Here is a 16260-nt window from a genome sequence, read left to right on the forward strand (position 1 = left end):
GGAAAGATCAATAAATCAACCAACAAAATTCTAGAAAAGTGCAAGGGCCCAAAGTGAAGTTCTTTGACTCGGCCAGCTGGTGGCATCACTTCTCTACATAACCACAGGGCAGGTGTTGATAGAGCAAGGGAAAGGATTCAGATTAGAAATGAATAAAGGTAAAAAAAGAAATGATCACAGGACCAGATATTGCAAATGGATAGCAGAATTCTGACCCAGCTTCTTTTCTTCAAGCCAAGAGAAAGTAAGTCTGATGCATTAAGCAGACACCTTCGCTGCTAGATTGGCAAGGTGATGCTTGGATGGGTGGCCAGGAGGTAACTCATGGGACTCATCTGAACTTGAGCTGGGCCCTCCCCTTCTACCACCCCCTTCACAGGTATCCCTTGCTGAAAAACCCAAACATCCTGGCACCATCTGGATTTTCTTACCTTTGGGTCTCTTCTGCAAGGTTCATTAAACCCACTGCTGCCTGGCCAGCATGACTCAGTAGTTGTCATGGTTTCATTCCCTGTCAGGGCACATGCCCAGGTTGCGGGCTTGATCACCAGTGGAGGGTGGGGGGAGGCAGGAGGCAGCCAATCAATGATTCTCTGTCATCATTGATGTTTCTATCTCTCTCTCCTGCTCCCTTCCTCTCTGAAGTCAATAAAAAGATATATTTTTAAAAACCCACTGCTGATTTATCGTCCTGAAGGGCCCCTCTCCTCCCCCAGCACGCCAAGGAAACTGAACATCAAACATTGTAATTAGTTGGCAGAGGGCAGGAAGGTGTTGAATATTCTGGAATCCTTGAAAAAGCCTCACTCTTCTATCTACCCACCTCCCACCTCTGTTTTCCCATCACAGCAAGTTGTGCAAAGGGGAGGGATATGGGCACAAAATGGGAGGACCCAATGAAGCATGTTTTCCGGTTAGGACTGAGATCATGGGGAGACAGGATGAGGTGTGGTGAGGGTGTATCTCAGGATCCACCTCTGAAATAGCATTTGGGGGTTGGAGAAGAGTGGGAGATGCTGTTGACTTCCGGCTCCACGGACGAGAGCAGGAATGGTGCACGGGCAGTGGAGTGAGGGAGTTAGCGGGACTACTGTACTTCATACGCAGAAGCAGGAACAGAAGGGAGGGCATGCGCAGGTCCACTCAGGGCCTCTCCGGCTGTGTTCCCAGTCGGGAGGAAACAGGAAGCTGTGACTTCTCCTCTTTCCCTCCCTGCCCTTAGCCTCAAGGTCACTTGCTGCTGCAGTGAATTAAACCTGTGTTTTAGTTGGCACGGCTCCCTGGGCTTGGTGATAATTGCTCAGTACCCTGCTCCCTGGTGCCACAAACACCCCAAACTTTTCCTTTAAAATTGTAATCATTAGTGCAAACAGCAACGTACAAAGTGCTTTGTTTTTACATGTATTATCTAATTCCATCACACCGATCTTTTGAAGCAGAGACTTTTATCTGAAAATTTTAAGCAAGGCAACTGAGGCTCGGGGGAGTAAAGTGACTTACCCAAAGTCACGCAGCGAGTGAGTAGCAGATCTGGGACTCCAGTACCCCTGCTTGCTCTCTTTCCCTCCCTCCCTTCTTCCCTCCCTCCCTCTCTCTCCCTGACACCCAATCTGATTTCCTGCCATATGCCCCCTCCAGGTCCCTTTCCCCAGGCTCCAAGGAAGTACTTTCTGCAGAGAAGGGGGCCCCTGCACACTGGCAGGAAGAGGGTCTGCAGTTTGCTTCCTGTCATCCCTGAGATGGGGTGTCTCTGGTTCTCTCCCTGGGTCTGGCTTGGGTCTGACTTTCATGGTGGAGTAATTCCCCTTTCTCTCCTCTCTACTGCATAGAGCCCTTCCTACACAGATACACACCACACACACATGCGCACACACCCCCATGTCCGGCCCTCTCTCATCCTGCCCCACCCACCACCAATCATGGCCAACAGGGACGGGTGGGTTGTCCCATCCACACCCCGCCCTCTGAGGGCCGGAGCCTCCTGCTGAGAGGCCCTGCCAGTCTGGCGCTAAGCGGGCTGCCTTCGCTGCTCAGCACTGTGGCCTCTGATGCCCTGAGATGCCCACACCCAATCTCTCTGCCCCTCTGCCCGTTTTCTGGCTCAATACCTCTGCCGGAGGTGTGCTGAGTGTGGATGATACTGCGCTGCCTGTTGAATTCCTTGCCCTGAGGGTTGTGCTTGCCCTGGCCTATGGGCTTGTAGGGGCCGTTGGATTTATGGGAAACTTGGCCGTGCTGTGGGTGCTGGGTAACTGTGCTCGGCGAGCCCCTTGCCCACCGTCTGACACTTTTGTCTTCAACCTGGCTCTGGCAGACCTGGGGCTGGCACTCACTCTCCCCTTCTGGGCGGCTGAGTCGGCACTGGGCTTCCACTGGCCCTTTGGAGGTGCCCTCTGCAAGATGTTCCTGACGGCCACTGTCTTCAACATCTACGCCAGCATCTTCCTCATCACGGCGCTGAGTGTTGCCCGATACTGGGTGGTGGCCATGGCTGCAGGACCAGGCACCCCTCTTCCCCTCTTCTGGGCCCGCACGGCCACCCTGGCAGTGTGGGTGGCAGCTGCCCTGTTGGCAGTGCCCACGGCAGTCTTCGGGGCAGAGGGGGAGGTGTGGGGCGTGCGTCTCTGCCTGCTGCGCTTCCCCAGCAGGTATTGGCTGGGGGCCTACCAGCTGCAGAGGGTGGTGCTGGCCTTCATGGTGCCCCTGGGTATCATCACCACCAGCTACCTGCTGCTGCTGGCCTTCCTGCGGCGGCGGCGGCGGCGGCGAAGAAGGCGGCAGGATAGCAGGGTCGTAGCCCGCTCCGTCTGCATCCTGGTGGCCTCCTTCTTCCTCTGCTGGTTCCCCAACCACATGATCACTCTCTGGAGTGTCCTGGTGAATTTTGACCTGGTTCCCTGGGACAGCACTTTCTCCGCCGTCCATACCCACGTCTCCCCTGTCACCATCTGCTTGGCACACAGCAACAGCTGCCTCAACCCCGTGCTGTACTGTCTCCTGCGGCAGGAGTCCCGGCAGGCCCTGGCAGGCACCTTCAGGGATCTCCGAGCACGGCTGTGGCCCCAGAACCGGGGTGAAGCAGGGGGCCTTAGAGGAGGTAGGCAGGCGGTGAGTGGAGAGCACACCCAGGAGAGTGGCCCTTCTACCATGCTCACCAACGTGGACAAAGGAACACCTGGGTGAAGGTACAAACTACGCACCCTCTTTCTGGGGTCTGCCAGGGGCAGGATCCGAGGGTCCTAGGGAGGGCGGGCCTGTCTGCCAGGCCGACACACCCTCGGGGAAAGTCTTATCTTCAATTATTCTGGGTGTGGTGGCATGCAGCGGGCCCAGGCCCAGGTCAGGGCTGGTAGGACAAAGCTTGTCTCCATTTGGAGGTGGGAAAGAAGAGGATCTAAAAATAAACATCTGGACCATCCAGAAATGATCTTGACTCTTTATCCCAATTCCACCTTCAGTTCAGTGTGGACAAAAGCATTATTTGTCCCACCTCTGCCTTCTGTGAGAATTCCCAGGGAAATTTCCCTAAGGGCCCTAGACCAGGGGTGGGCAAACTTTTTGACTCGAGGGCCACAGTGGTTCTTAAACTGGACCGGAGGGCCGGAACAAAAGCATGGATGGAGTGTTTGTGTGAACTAATATAAATTCAAAGTAAACATCATTACATAAAAGGGTACGGTCTTTTTTTTTTTTTTTTTAGTTTTATTCATTTCAAACGGGCCGGATCCGGCCCTCGGGCCGTAGTTTGCCCACGGCTGCCCTAGACTCATGGATCAGGAGCCAGTGCCTAGCCTCTCCCCCTGCCTGTCCTTCCTGCTCTCCATCTCAAACGGATGCACCCTTGTTCTTCTCTGGTGCCAGGACCAAAAATGCCCTCCTCCCCTGGGCATCTCCATCTTCCTACCCTCAGCGGTACCCACGGAAACTCGATGTCTGCAAAAACCTCAGCTGCAAAAAGCTGCAGTTCCCATGTGGGGAGATACCACCTGTGGAATCTTGCTGGATCCCTGGCACCAGCCACGCCCCGTGTAAAACTCTGGCGTTGGCTGGGAGTCCGTGTGGGTCTCTCCTTAAAGCAGGATTTAGAGGGAGAAGTGAAGATAAGGACAAGTCAAGGATGTGGGTGAGGCGCCGTGAGGCGAGAGCTGCAGAATGGGGTGGGAGAGGAGGCTGGAGGTGGGCTGGAGAAGTGGGAAGCATGGCTGGGGGTGCTTATTCTTCCTCCCTATCCCAGAGGCTTCACTGAGTCAGAGCACCTGGAGTCACACCCGAGCTCCGAGGGAACTCGTTAAGTTCCTTTCTTTCTCTGTACCCGTTTCCTCATCTCTAAGATGGGTTGCTACCTGATTGTTAGCTATTATTCTTAGACTCTGTGTAAAATGGAGTCAGAGAAGGAAAAGGAAACAGTGAGGAGGCAGCTGGGAGATGGGGTTGGAGGGCCATAGAGGTCTTATCTGGAATGATTTTTTGAAAAAATACATTCCTGCTCTTTCCCTGCCGCAGCGGAGTTGCGCGGAGGCGGACTCTTGGGTGAGTTCAAGATTCGGCTCCACCCATAACCCACCGCCACGGCCGAGGAAGGCACTGCTGCTGGAGGTGTCATGGACGTTAATACTGCTTTGCAAGAGGTGCTGAAGACCGCCCTCATCCACGATGGCCTCGCGCGCGGAATTCGAGAAGCTGCCAAAGCCTTAGACAAGCGCCAAGCCCACCTTTGTGTACTTGCATCCAACTGTGATGAGCCTGTGTACGTCAAGTGGGTGGAGGCTCTTTGTGCTGAACACCAAATCAACCTAATTAAGGCTGACGACAAGAAACTAGGGGAATGGGTAGGTAGGCCTCTGTAGAATCCACAGAGAGGGGAACCCCGTACAGTGGTGGGTTGCAGTTGCGTGGTGGTGAAGGACTATGGCAAAGAGTCTCAGGCAAAGGATGTCATCGAGGAATACTTCAAATGCAAGAAATGAACAAATAAACTTGGCTTTTGTTTATCAAAAAAAAAAAAAAAATACATTCCTTTATTGATTTCAGAGAGGAAGGGAGGAGAGAGAGAAAGAAACATCAATGATGAAAGAGAATCATTGATCGGCTGCCTCCTGCACAACCCCTACTGGGGATTGAGCCCGCAACCCAGGCACGTGCCCTTGGCCGGAATCGAACCTGGGACCCTTCAGTCTGCAGGCCGACGCTCTATCCACTGAGCCAAGCCGGCCAGGGCCTGGAATGATTTTTACATGCTCTGGAGTAAAATGAAAATTTTATGTAAGAACTGAGTGAGGGGTTGGCTCCTCCAGCCCCTTTTGAAGGTGTGTTCTTTGGGGCAGGGGGTTCCCCCTTGGTTTCCAGATCCACAGAGACCCAAGACCCAGCAATGATAAAGGTTGGCGATCACAAGGGACTTTCTGGGGGGCAGCCCCTGAAAAGGGAGGTGGCAGAAAGAAGATGGGGTGGAGCTCCCATTTCCATCTCCCCCACCCCAAGCTCTGGCATGTCTCACAACCCTAACAACTCTAACCACTCAAGGTCCCACAACAGCCAGGAGCAGTGCCTGTGTGTGGAGCCCCTCTGGCAAGGGCACCACAGGGCCTGCAGGCGCCCCTGCACCAGCTCCATCCGGTTGCCGAGGAGGCTGTAAACAACCACCCAATTCACCACATGTTAAGCAATACTGAATAGATTTAATTAGCCTCTTGTTTAATTTCCTCTTTTTGATAATGTTTAAACTGGTTCTAAAACTCCAGGTCTGTTCCCAGCCGATTCAGGATGGGAAATCCTTACCCACCTAAGCACCCTTTTGCCACTCCACCCCTCAGCTCCTCCAATGACCTTACCTCTGCTGGGCTCCGGATATTGGCTCCTGTAGGGGCCTCTGCTTTATGGGACCCAGGGGTAAATATTGACAAAGTCTAAACAGGTCCAATCCAGAGATGAATGCACGTAGGCTTCCCCTTAGGAGGGGTGGGGAGGCAGGAGAGGGCACAGCAACGGAGGCTGGCTGGGCAACTCCTCTCGAATGGAAAGGCATTGTTTTGGCAAATATCTGGGCCCTAGCTCCTTGTAGCACAGAGAGCTTCGAAACTGCAGGAGAGACCGTTAAAACTGAGTTTCCAAAAATGGGGCAACAGGACATCTTGTGTCTAAGAATGAGGGGGTTTTGGTCGGGGGGGGGGGGGTCACAGGAGGGGCAGCGCTGCCAGGAATAGAGCTTGGGCTTTACACACACTCGGGGCCTGCCCAGCATCCTTCACTGAGTCGCTGTGAACACGTGGGAGGAGCCTGTGTTCCCTTCAGTGGTCTTTGGGTACAACCTAACACCCTCCTCCTACCCAGCACTAGTCTTCCTCCCTGCTCTCCACCTTTTTACAGCCTTGGGTCCCAGCTGACACAGCAGTGGGTTGCTGAGCCACATGTCAGGGTTGGAAACCTGGAGCTTTGATATTTTTAGGCAGAGTTGTGGAGGGGAAGTGAAGGCCTGCAGCTGGGCCTGCCACCTAGATCTCCATGTCCGTACAATGACAGCAATTCCTCCTGCAGACTCCGTAATGGATGAGCCAGTACCTTGTCAATGAACATCACAGGAGTGGAGGGTGCTGGCTGCTCCGCCAAGCCCGCCCCCCACCATGGGATTCCAATTCCTCTTTCTAGCTGACGTCTTGAGCCCCACTCTTCTCATCTCACCCCATCAGCTCCTACAGACATATGTGCACCTGTTGCAGCATTTCTACAACTCTAGACTCGCCTCCCCCCACAGCCCAGAGTAGGGTATTATCCGGAAACAGGAAGCAAAATTAATCAAAACGAGAACTGAAATTAACCTGATGTCTCACTGCCTCTCAGAGAGCAAAGGAGAGCTCCTCTGAGGGGCACCATCTGGAAGAGGGTGCCCAGGGCTCTGATACGTGAAGAACCAGGGCAGCGTGGTGGCCGAACCTGAAAACAAAGGACACTGAAGAGAGGCTCAGAGAAACTGTGGCCAAAGGGAGGGGAGGGGGCCAGAGGCCCATTTCTGAGCACAGCATGCAAATGAGATGAAAACAAGTATTGGAATCCCCAATCCTTGTTTGTGAATATCAGTAACGACAACAGAAAAAGGAGGTAGCAGTTCCTTTTGGTAGGGTCCCCTGTCTTCAGTGAGGCCACCTTTCCGAGGGACACAGGCCACTCCCTGGCTCTCCCCTCAGCAGCACCATCAGAACCTCAGACATTCACAGACAGCACTTCATGGGGTTCCAGGTGTTTAATTTTCCTTTCTTTACCTTTTATCTTTTTTTCATTTTTGTTTTGTTGTTTTTTTTACACAATCAAATTGGTAGAAAAATGGTTGGCGCTGGTGGGCATTTGTGGGGCCCATTGAAAATCCCCCCCAATTCAGGCGGAGGTTTCAGGTCATGGTTGGTGAGCTGGGGGATAAGGTCAGGGTTCATAGAGATTTCCCAACTCACCCTAGAACTCTGTTTCCAAATGGCTGCGGAAGAGGTCAGGCTAGTTCCCCCATTGCTATGGATGAGGGTGACGTCATTGTTTCCCCCACCCCTCAAGTTCTTCACAGATGTGGAGATAGAAGGCTGCAATTTCTAATCGCCTACAATCTTCTCTTAAAAATATAAAACACGTGCAGTTGGCTTTGGTACAAAAAAAAAAAAAAGAAAACAACAAAAAGACATTCTGGTCCCTGTGGGTTTCCCCCTCACCCCCAACAGACCATGATGGCCACCTCAACCTCCATTCCATCCGCTCTAGGAAGCCAGGTTGACTCCCTGGGGTTCCACTGAGGACGGAGAGAAGAGAGAACAGCAGTAAGAGGTTGAGGGGAAAGGGATATGGCCCTGCCCATAGCCCTTCTTGAAGGGGCAGTCGGGTCCTACAGCTGCAGCCTCTCCTCAAAGGCGATGTTGCTGGGAGGGTGGCAGGGCTGGAATCCGGCAGCTGCATGGTTACGTGTGAATAAACCCCAGTAGTGTTAAAGGACAAGGCCCCTTGTTCCCTATGGCTTGGCTCCCATGTCCCTGGTCCTCTAAATCCCCTTTCTCCCTCCATAACTAATAAACAATAAATAAATAAACTTTCCTAAAGTAGAGGGAAGAAGGCATGAAGAATTGGCATCTGTGGTGTACTTTCTGGATGCCACCAGGGGGCACTGTGGCCTAACTCCCCCCCAGCTTCCTAAATGGCCCCAGGTCTCCAAGGATCCCAAGAGCTGGCAAGGACAATCAGCAGTTCAAGTGTTCCCTGCTCCTTGGCAGGTCGGAGTCCCCAGGGTTTGCCTCCCTCAGTAATATTCTTCAGGGGGCACAGGAAGGAGGGCAGGGCCCCCTTAGCTCTCCGGAGCTACAGGCTCCCCATCGCGGCTCTCAGTCTCCTCGGGTATGTCCTGCATTCTGGTGAAATCTGCGGGGGGGCAGGGCAAAGTTAGTGCATGGACAGGGGCTCCATGAGCACCCACAGTACACTAATGCCCACCCCATCTGTGGGCTGAGGAGCCCTGCGGGCTGTGAGGGATGACCAACGTCTGTGAATCCTCGATGAGGGGAAAACCTCTGTCAACAAAGTAAGCGATGTGCTCACACCTTGGTAGGTACTTCATATACTGGTAAGTATACGAAGATACAATTTGATTAATAAAATAACAAGATATTTTAAGATTGCTATATGAAGTTATAGTAGCTTTGGGTTAGTTTGTATTTCCTGAGCCAACTAAAAGAACTTGGAAGTCTGTGACTTTTTTTTTTTAACTTAAAAAAAATCTCTTTCTAAAAAAAATAAATAAATCTATTTCTAACCCTGGCTGGGTAGCTCAGTTGGTTAGAGCATCATCCCAATATGCCAAGGTTGCTGGTTCAGTCCCTGGTCAGGGCACATACAAGAATCAACCAATGAAAGCGTCAATAAGTGGATGTTTCTCTCCCTCCCTCCCTTCCTTTCTCTCTCTAATATATATGCATTTCTACTTGAAAAGGCTGGGAATCAAATGACTTACTAGAGAAGGAGCGGCCCCTGCATTCTTTGCTTCCTAGAGTTTCACCACTCATTCGCCATCAGACAAAACAGGAAATCCTTGTGTCCTTCCCAAGAGTTACTGTAGACCCCAGTGGTTAGTGAGGGACCTTCCTAAATGTCCCCGTGCTCCAGGACACAGGCTCCACTTGGAAAACACAGCCCAAGGGTCTGAACCCAGGTCGCACCCCACTTCCATTCCACGTCTCTGCCAGGATCTCACCTCGAGGACTATGGGGCGGAGACAGACGGCTGCTTCCTTCCTCCTCGCTGCCAGTGTCAGGGTCGCTGCTGTCTTGTAGCCGCTCCTCGGGGCTGCCCAGCTCCTGCCCCTCTCGCTCCTCAAAGGGCCGATGGACAGCGCAGACAGTCACAGGCAAATCCAGGCGGTCATGGCCTCGACTGGGCTGTGGGCCACGCGCAAGGAAAGCAGCAGGTCAGGGACTGAGGCGTGTGACAACGGCAGGCCCTGCTCAGCTGGGGCAATGGGCCGTCTGGGCCCCAAGGCTCAATTCTCTCCAGTACCTCCACCACTGACTGACTTCTTTCTGCACCCACCTAAAATGTTCTCGTGCTCTCACTAGTCCTTCGAGTCGGTTGCCCAATTTCATTTGGGCTCAAGTCCCCAATTCCCTTCAGGTTCTCCCATGGGCCCTGAAGTCCAGCTCAGGTCAGTTCACGACTCCAAGCTCCCTTACCTGAGGGGGGCTGAAACTCAAGTACAGGGCATCGCCTGCCGGGAGGCTCCGGCGCCGGGGATCCAGAGGCCTGCGGGCCCAGGGGGCCTCCTGGGGAACGGCGTCGGCCTGGCCCAAGGCGGCCAGCTGCCTGCGAGCCTCTTCAGCCTCCCGCTCCAGCAGGGCCCGGGCCTGCTCACTCTCCCGGAGCCGGGCTTCCAGGCTGCCGGCCTCAGCCGCCCGCTCCTCCCCGAGGCGCCGGCAGCGCCGCAGCTCTTCCTGCAGCAGCGTGTGCTGCCGCTGCAGTAACGCCAGTTCCGTGGCCTGCTTTTCAGGAGCCCCAGGGGTAGCCCCAGCTCTGCCAGCCTCCCCATCCCGGGAGTTGGCTCGGGTCAGCTTCTCCCGTCGCTCCGGGCCCTCGGGGACACGGGCTTCCATCAGCGTATCCTGCTGGGCCACAGCCGCCTGGGTGGAATGGGGACAGATGAGTCTATCAGAAACCCCCGTTCCTTCTATCCCTCACCCTCACCCCCAGGAACCAGGTCAGGATTCCTGGAGTGTTCCAACTGGGAGAAGGCTTAGAAAGGCCGATTAGGCCCCGGCCAATGTGGCTCAGTTGGTTGAGCATTGTCCCATGCACCAAAGGGTCACCGGTTCGATTCCATACTCAGTTTGCAGGTTTGATCCCCGGTCAGGGTGCGTGCAGGAGGCAACCAATTGATGTTTCTCTCTTTCTCTCTCCCTCTCCCTTCCTCTCTCTCTAAAATCAATAAAAACATATTTAATTTTAAAAAAAAAAGGCCTATCAGAATGACTGTCCACCTGAATGGGCAGCTCTGCGCTGGCTCCTCCCCTTCCCCATTCCTGCCCCTGCCTCACTGACCTGTAGGCCATGAAGAAGTCCGTAAAGATTGACCAATCGCTGCAACGCTTCCTGAGGAGAGAGGAGAGAGTGGGAACAGGGCTCAAGCTTCAGGATGGGAGAACTGCCCGGAAGTTGGAATAAGTGTGGGTGTGGGAACAGTAAAACTTATAACTTTGAGGTGTAGACTCTCCCCCACCCCCGTCCAAACTGGGCTCCAATTTCTCAAGACTAAGAATATCCTCCCTTCAGTCTCCCATAGCATCCAATTCCCATCTCACCTCCTGGGGAGATCTCAGCTGATTTCCATTTCGATCCTGCAGAAATGGGCAAGGATAGGGAGTCAGCAGGCACACCAGTCCCTGGTGCCTGTCCCCGATAGCTCTGTGTTAGGGATCTATAGGCCAGCTGTCCCTTTCCCATCCTCTAGCCAAGTCCTGACATCTCCTGAGGACCCACCTTCTGGCTGGAGTCTGAGTCGGCTCTGCAGAGCTCGATCGAGCCATTGAAGGTTCTGGCCTCACCATCTGTTGAGGAGAAAAGGATGGGCTGAGCTCACAGGACTCTGACAGCACTCGGCCCCTGGTACCACCCCATTCTCTTTACCCCCCCCCCTCCCGCCCCCCCGGTCCCCTGCCCTGGCACTCACTGGCGGTGATTCCAGGACTCATGTTACCACCACTTTCTGCTTCCGTGGGCAGGCCTGGTTCCCGGGTCGAGAGCAGCTCCACTCCAGGCCCCACGAGCAGGTCTTTCAGGCCCTCCACTGAAGGGAAAGAACAGGTGAGGACAGAGGTGCTACAGAACCCTGTGCGGAATGGGAGGCGATGCCATTTGCCCAATACGCTTGGACTACGCAGACATCGAGGGGAATACCCTGCCCATGTGGGCTCCCACTCACACCACCATGTACAAGGCAAAGTTCATGAAAGGAGCCCCAGGGCAGCACAGGTGCATGGAGGATGACAGGTGCCCCTCTCTTCCCCGGCCTTTCCCAGCACCGCGCACACAGCAGGCACTCGGGGAGTCTATGGACTGTGGGGCGGACATCCCCTTTGTCTGCATGCGCCCAGGTCTAGCTGTGTGTCCACAGTCTGTGACAGTGAGTGGACGAGCCTGGACTCTTCCCTGGGCGTTCCCTCACCCTCACGGATGGCATCCTGCAGCAGCCGCTCGCCACGAGGGGACTCGAGGGACTCAGAACGGAAAAGGCCCCTGGGCAGGGTGGGCAGGGGCATCCCACAGCTGCCATTCTCTTCCACCTGGAAATGGGTCATCTCGGCAAACAGCCCGACCTTCTCCTGCAGCAGCTCCACCAGTGCCCGGTCTTTCTGTTGCAGCTCCACTGTGGACAAGGAACAGGTGAGCACACTAGAGGGCCGAGAGGGCGCCCAGAGAGGGCACCCAGAGAGGGCGCCCAGAGAGGGCGCCCAGAGAGGGCACCCAGAGAGGGCACCCAGAGAGCCAGCAGTGGAGGGGCAGCCACCCCAGAGGCAGCCTTAGGGATTACAGGCCAGGGCTGGGCAGAGCAGCAGGACTTCATTTTGATTTTTGGCATGTGTGAAAAAGAAAAAAAACATTTTGAGGGGGAAAGTAACATATACACTTCTGTTTTAAAAACAAAAGTGATATGCCGAAACCGGTTTGGCTCAGTGGATAGAGCGTCCGCTTGCGGACTGAAAGGTCCCAGGTTCGATTCTGGTCAAGGGCATGTACCTGGGTTGTGGGCACATCCCCAGTATGAGATGTGCAGGAGGCAGCTGGTCGATGTTTGTCTCTCATCGATGTTTCTAACTCTCTATCTCTCTCCCTTCCTCTTTGTAAAAAATCAATAAAATATATTTAAAAAATAAAAACAAAAGTGATAGTCCTGTCTGGGTAGCTCAGTTGGTTAGAGTGTAGTCCCGATACACCAAGGTTGTGGGTTCGATCCCTGGTCAGAGCACATATAAGAATCAATCAATGAATGCATAAACAAGTTGAACAACAAATTGATGTTTCTCTCTCTCTCTCTCCTTCCCTCCCTCTCTCTCTTACTCTCTCTCTCTAAAACAGTGGTTCTCAACCTTCCTAATGCCGCGACCCTTTAATACAGTTCCTCATGTTGTGGTGACCCCCAACCATAAAATTATTTTCGTTGCTACTTCATAACTGTAATTTTGCTACTGTTATGAATCGTCATGTAAATATCTGATATGCAGGATGTATTTTCATTGTTACAAATTGAACATAATTAAAGTATAGTGATTAATCACAAAAACAATATGTAATTATATATGTGTTTTCCGATGGTCTTAGGCAAACCCTGTGAAAGGGTCGTTCGACCCCCAAAGGGGTCTCGACCCACAGGTTGAGAACCGCTGCTCTAAAATCAATCAATAAGTAAAATAAAGTAAAAACGGTTGTGGTAGGGACTGAAGGTTGTCCACCAGTTTTCACTCTCCACATCTTCCTTTTGTTAGAGAACGTGTACAAGTTTCATCTGGGCGCATGCTACCCAGTTTGACTACATTTCCCAGCTTGATTTGCAGCTAGACGTTGCCATATGACTAAATTATGGCCAATGGGTGCATCTTCCAGATCTGTCCTCAAAAGAAATGAGACATATTGCCGACCAGTGTGGCGTGGACCCATGAACCAGGAGGTCATGGTTTATTCCAGGTCAGGGCACATGCCCAGCTTGCAGGCTCGATCCCCATTAGGGGGCATGCAGGAGGCAGCCAGTCGATGATTCTCATCATTGATGTTTCTATCTCTTTCTCCCTCTCTCTGAAATCAATAAAAACATTTTAAAAAAAGAAATGGATATATGCCCTGGCCAGTGTGGCTCAGTTGATCAAACATCATTCCATGCACCAAAATGTTGCTGGTGTGATTCCCAGTCAGGGCGCATGCCCAGGTTGCAGGCATGATCCCCAGTTGGGGTGTAAGCAGGAGGCAACCGATTAAAGTTTCTCTCTCACATCGATGTTTCTCTCTCTCTCAAATCAATAAATACATGTTTAAAAAATGAATATAAACTCTCCTTGTTCCTTTACGCCTCTCTGCTAGCTGGGATGCAGATCATGCCCTAACTGAAATAAGACCCTATAGTAAAAAGTTACTGTCTCAACCCTGGTCTTCCTAGTTGCCCTTCCCAGAAGCAGCCATAATAATATCTGACCTTTTTTGAAATATTACACACACACACACACACACTACATGACATATTTATCACCATTATTTTTACACGGATGGTAACATACACTTTACACTGTTCTAAACCTTGCTCTTTTCACTTAACAGTACGTTTCAGTTATGGATCTATATCAGCCCTCAGACAGCCATCTCATTGTGTGACTGTATCCTAAATTATTTAACGAATTTTGTGGGTGGGACTTACTCTTGATTCGCCGCAGGTAAGCCTCATCCTCTGTCTCAATCAGGGGGAAGTCCTCTCTGGATGGGCATCTGGAAAGGTAACAGGGCAGGTGGGGGTAAGGGAGGAAGCGAGGCTACAGACCGGGAATCACTCTCCCTCCTTCGCAAACATGTTCTATGCTTCCCTGGTATGACCCATCAGCCGCATGCCCTGGCTCCCTTCACTCTTGACCCGCCCCCTTTCTCAGCACTGGTCCTCTGCGTTTAGTGGGATGCATGTCCCTCCCCTAAGATCACCTGGAGAGGCGGCATAGTGCAGAGGGACAACTACAGGCTTTGACCTCAAGCAAATGGGGCTCAAATCCTGGCCCTACTATTTGCCAGGTGATCAACTTTCTATTTCCTCTTTTGGAAAAATGGGAATACTATCTTCCTTATGGGTTTTTGTTAGGATTAAATGCAATGATATAACAGTGTTTTAATAATAGCAGAGGCTCAATGAACTACAATGAATAATATTAATTATAATTTTCACAATTTACAACTATTAATACTATTAATAAAGAGGCCACTGTGGATCTACTGTCAATAGAACAGGTATTTTGCACTGTTTTTGCTAAAATAGGCAATTTCATAGTTTTGTATGCATTTCTGAAAAATTAGTTCAAAAGTCTAGATTGCAGAAGTTAAAATAATAGGTTTATAGGAGGACAGGAGCTGGCTGGAGGGGGAACAAGAGGAGGGAATGGGGGATATCTATAATAGTGTTAATAATGAAAAAAATAGGTTTATATATTATAAAGTAGAGAAGAATCCATTCTCTGAAAGCTGGAAAAAATTATGAATATCCTAATTGAGTGTAATCTTCAAGAATCAATTTTCAACATTTTACATGCACTTTACTTGACTGACTGCCTCAAATCTAATGTGTGTCCATCAGAAGCTAAAGATTTGCTGCTTTAGCCTAGCTGGTGTGGCTCAGTGGTTGAGCTTCGACCTATAACCAGGAGGTCATGGTTTGATTCTTGGTCAGAGCACATGCCCGGGTTGCAGGTTTGATCCCCAGTGTGGGGTGTGCAGGAAGCGGCCGATCAATATTTCTCTCTCATCAATGTATCTATCTCCCTCTCCCTTCCTCTCTCTCTTTCTCTCTAAAAAAACACAACAAAAACCCATATTTCTTTTTAAAAAAGATTTGCTGCTGTAGCACACTAAACAATTTCCTTCTTGTCTCTCTTGTATGGAGTTTGTTTATGAGACTTGTTCCTCTTATCTCCAGTATCAATGCTTTTATTATCTTCTTTTTCATTGCTTTTTAGACAACAGAGGTAAAATCCAATCCGATCCAAAGAGCAGCCCACTGCCTACAGACCAAATGGTAAAGCAGCTGAAATTGGACTGTCGGCCTGACAGGTATTCCACCATATTACAGCTCAAAACATTCCTTTGCTTGTCAGCTCATGTTGCATTTGACAGGTGATTGGGATTGTCATCACACATGAGAACATAAGACGACCTTCCCTGCCTTGGGCCATCTTGTCTGCCCCCAGCCTCTGCCCCCACCTCTGAACCCCGGGTTCCGATCCCAGGGAGCGCTGTGGCCTGGGGCCCGAAGCTGCAGGTCCCTGAGGCCACACACACACTCACATGCGCACACTCTGCTGAATGACTCGGATCCAGGTGCTCCGATCATCCCGGGATGCCGTGTGGACCTCATACATCTCAGGGGGGGCCGCGCTGATCAGAAACATCCCTTTCTCCTGGTTGGCAATGTCCCGAACGATGAGATTCTGCAGTGATATCACCGAGGGCTTGTCCTGTCAGTCAGGGAAAGGAAGGAGTAAGCCTGGCGATCCCGGCCCTTGGGTACCTGGATGCTCTTCAGCTCACCCGGAATACACAAAGGGTGGAAGAGTCCACCGACGGTCCAAGTTAAGAGCCCTGGCTTTGGGGCCAGCCAGAGAGGACCTAGAAGCACATGTGGCCCTGGACAATTTAATTAACTTTAAGCTTTACTTTTCTCACCTACAAAAAGGGAGTATTAATAAACCAAAGTCCTTATATGCATATATGCAAATACATGGACACAGACAATAGGGTGGTGAAGGCCTGGGGCAGGGAGTGGGGGGCGGGGGGGGGGGGGGCGGCTGGAGGAGGTCAGTGGGGGAGAAAGGGAATATGTAATACCTCCAACCATAAAGATTTATATTAAAAAAGGGGGGTATTAATTGGCCTTCCTCATGAGTGTGAAAGTGCCTGCACCCAGTAACAACACCTGTTAGTTATCCCTTCTTATTTTACTATAGTAATGGTTACAACCATGGCTATTTCAGGGTTCTTTCGGACTCAGGGAGGAAAGCAAAAAGG

The 16260-nt window shown here is 51.7% G+C and overlaps 2 protein-coding genes and 1 pseudogene across 7 annotated transcripts in view; 2 read left to right on the plus strand and 1 right to left on the minus strand.

Moving 5' to 3' along the window:
- Positions 1-2058: 2058 nt before the first annotated feature.
- Positions 2059-4587, plus strand: RXFP4 (relaxin family peptide/INSL5 receptor 4). Its single transcript, XM_070396999.1, has 2 exons — positions 2059-3185; positions 4504-4587. Exon 1 carries the CDS (start codon positions 2059-2061, stop codon positions 3181-3183), a length of 1125 nt encoding a protein of 374 aa, XP_070253100.1. The 3' UTR covers positions 3184-3185; positions 4504-4587.
- LOC138996139 (small ribosomal subunit protein eS12-like) lies at positions 4560-4967 on the plus strand (annotated as a pseudogene).
- A 2251-nt stretch (positions 4968-7218) lies between these two features.
- Positions 7219-16260, minus strand: part of ARHGEF2 (Rho/Rac guanine nucleotide exchange factor 2) — a 45809-nt gene continuing 36767 nt past the window's right edge. For all 6 annotated transcript variants that reach the window (XM_070396994.1, XM_070396993.1, XM_070396997.1 and 3 more), the window contains 10 exons: positions 15541-15710; positions 13916-13983; positions 11678-11878; positions 11183-11299; positions 10993-11060; positions 10815-10850; positions 10555-10605; positions 9693-10136; positions 9218-9401; positions 7219-8388 (listed from right to left, as the gene is read on the minus strand). In XM_070396994.1, coding sequence (XP_070253095.1) covers positions 8315-8388; positions 9218-9401; positions 9693-10136; positions 10555-10605; positions 10815-10850; positions 10993-11060; positions 11183-11299; positions 11678-11878; positions 13916-13983; positions 15541-15710 — 1413 coding nt within the window. In that variant the 3' untranslated portion in view covers positions 7219-8314. The remainder of the gene's footprint in view (positions 8389-9217; positions 9402-9692; positions 10137-10554; positions 10606-10814; positions 10851-10992; positions 11061-11182; positions 11300-11677; positions 11879-13915; positions 13984-15540; positions 15711-16260) is intronic.

Source organism: Myotis yumanensis, unplaced genomic scaffold (genome assembly GCF_028538775.1).
Source record: "Myotis yumanensis isolate MYYU_CA2020_CCGP unplaced genomic scaffold, mMyoYum1.0.hap1 SCAF_17, whole genome shotgun sequence".
NCBI lineage: Eukaryota > Metazoa > Chordata > Mammalia > Chiroptera > Vespertilionidae > Myotis > Myotis yumanensis.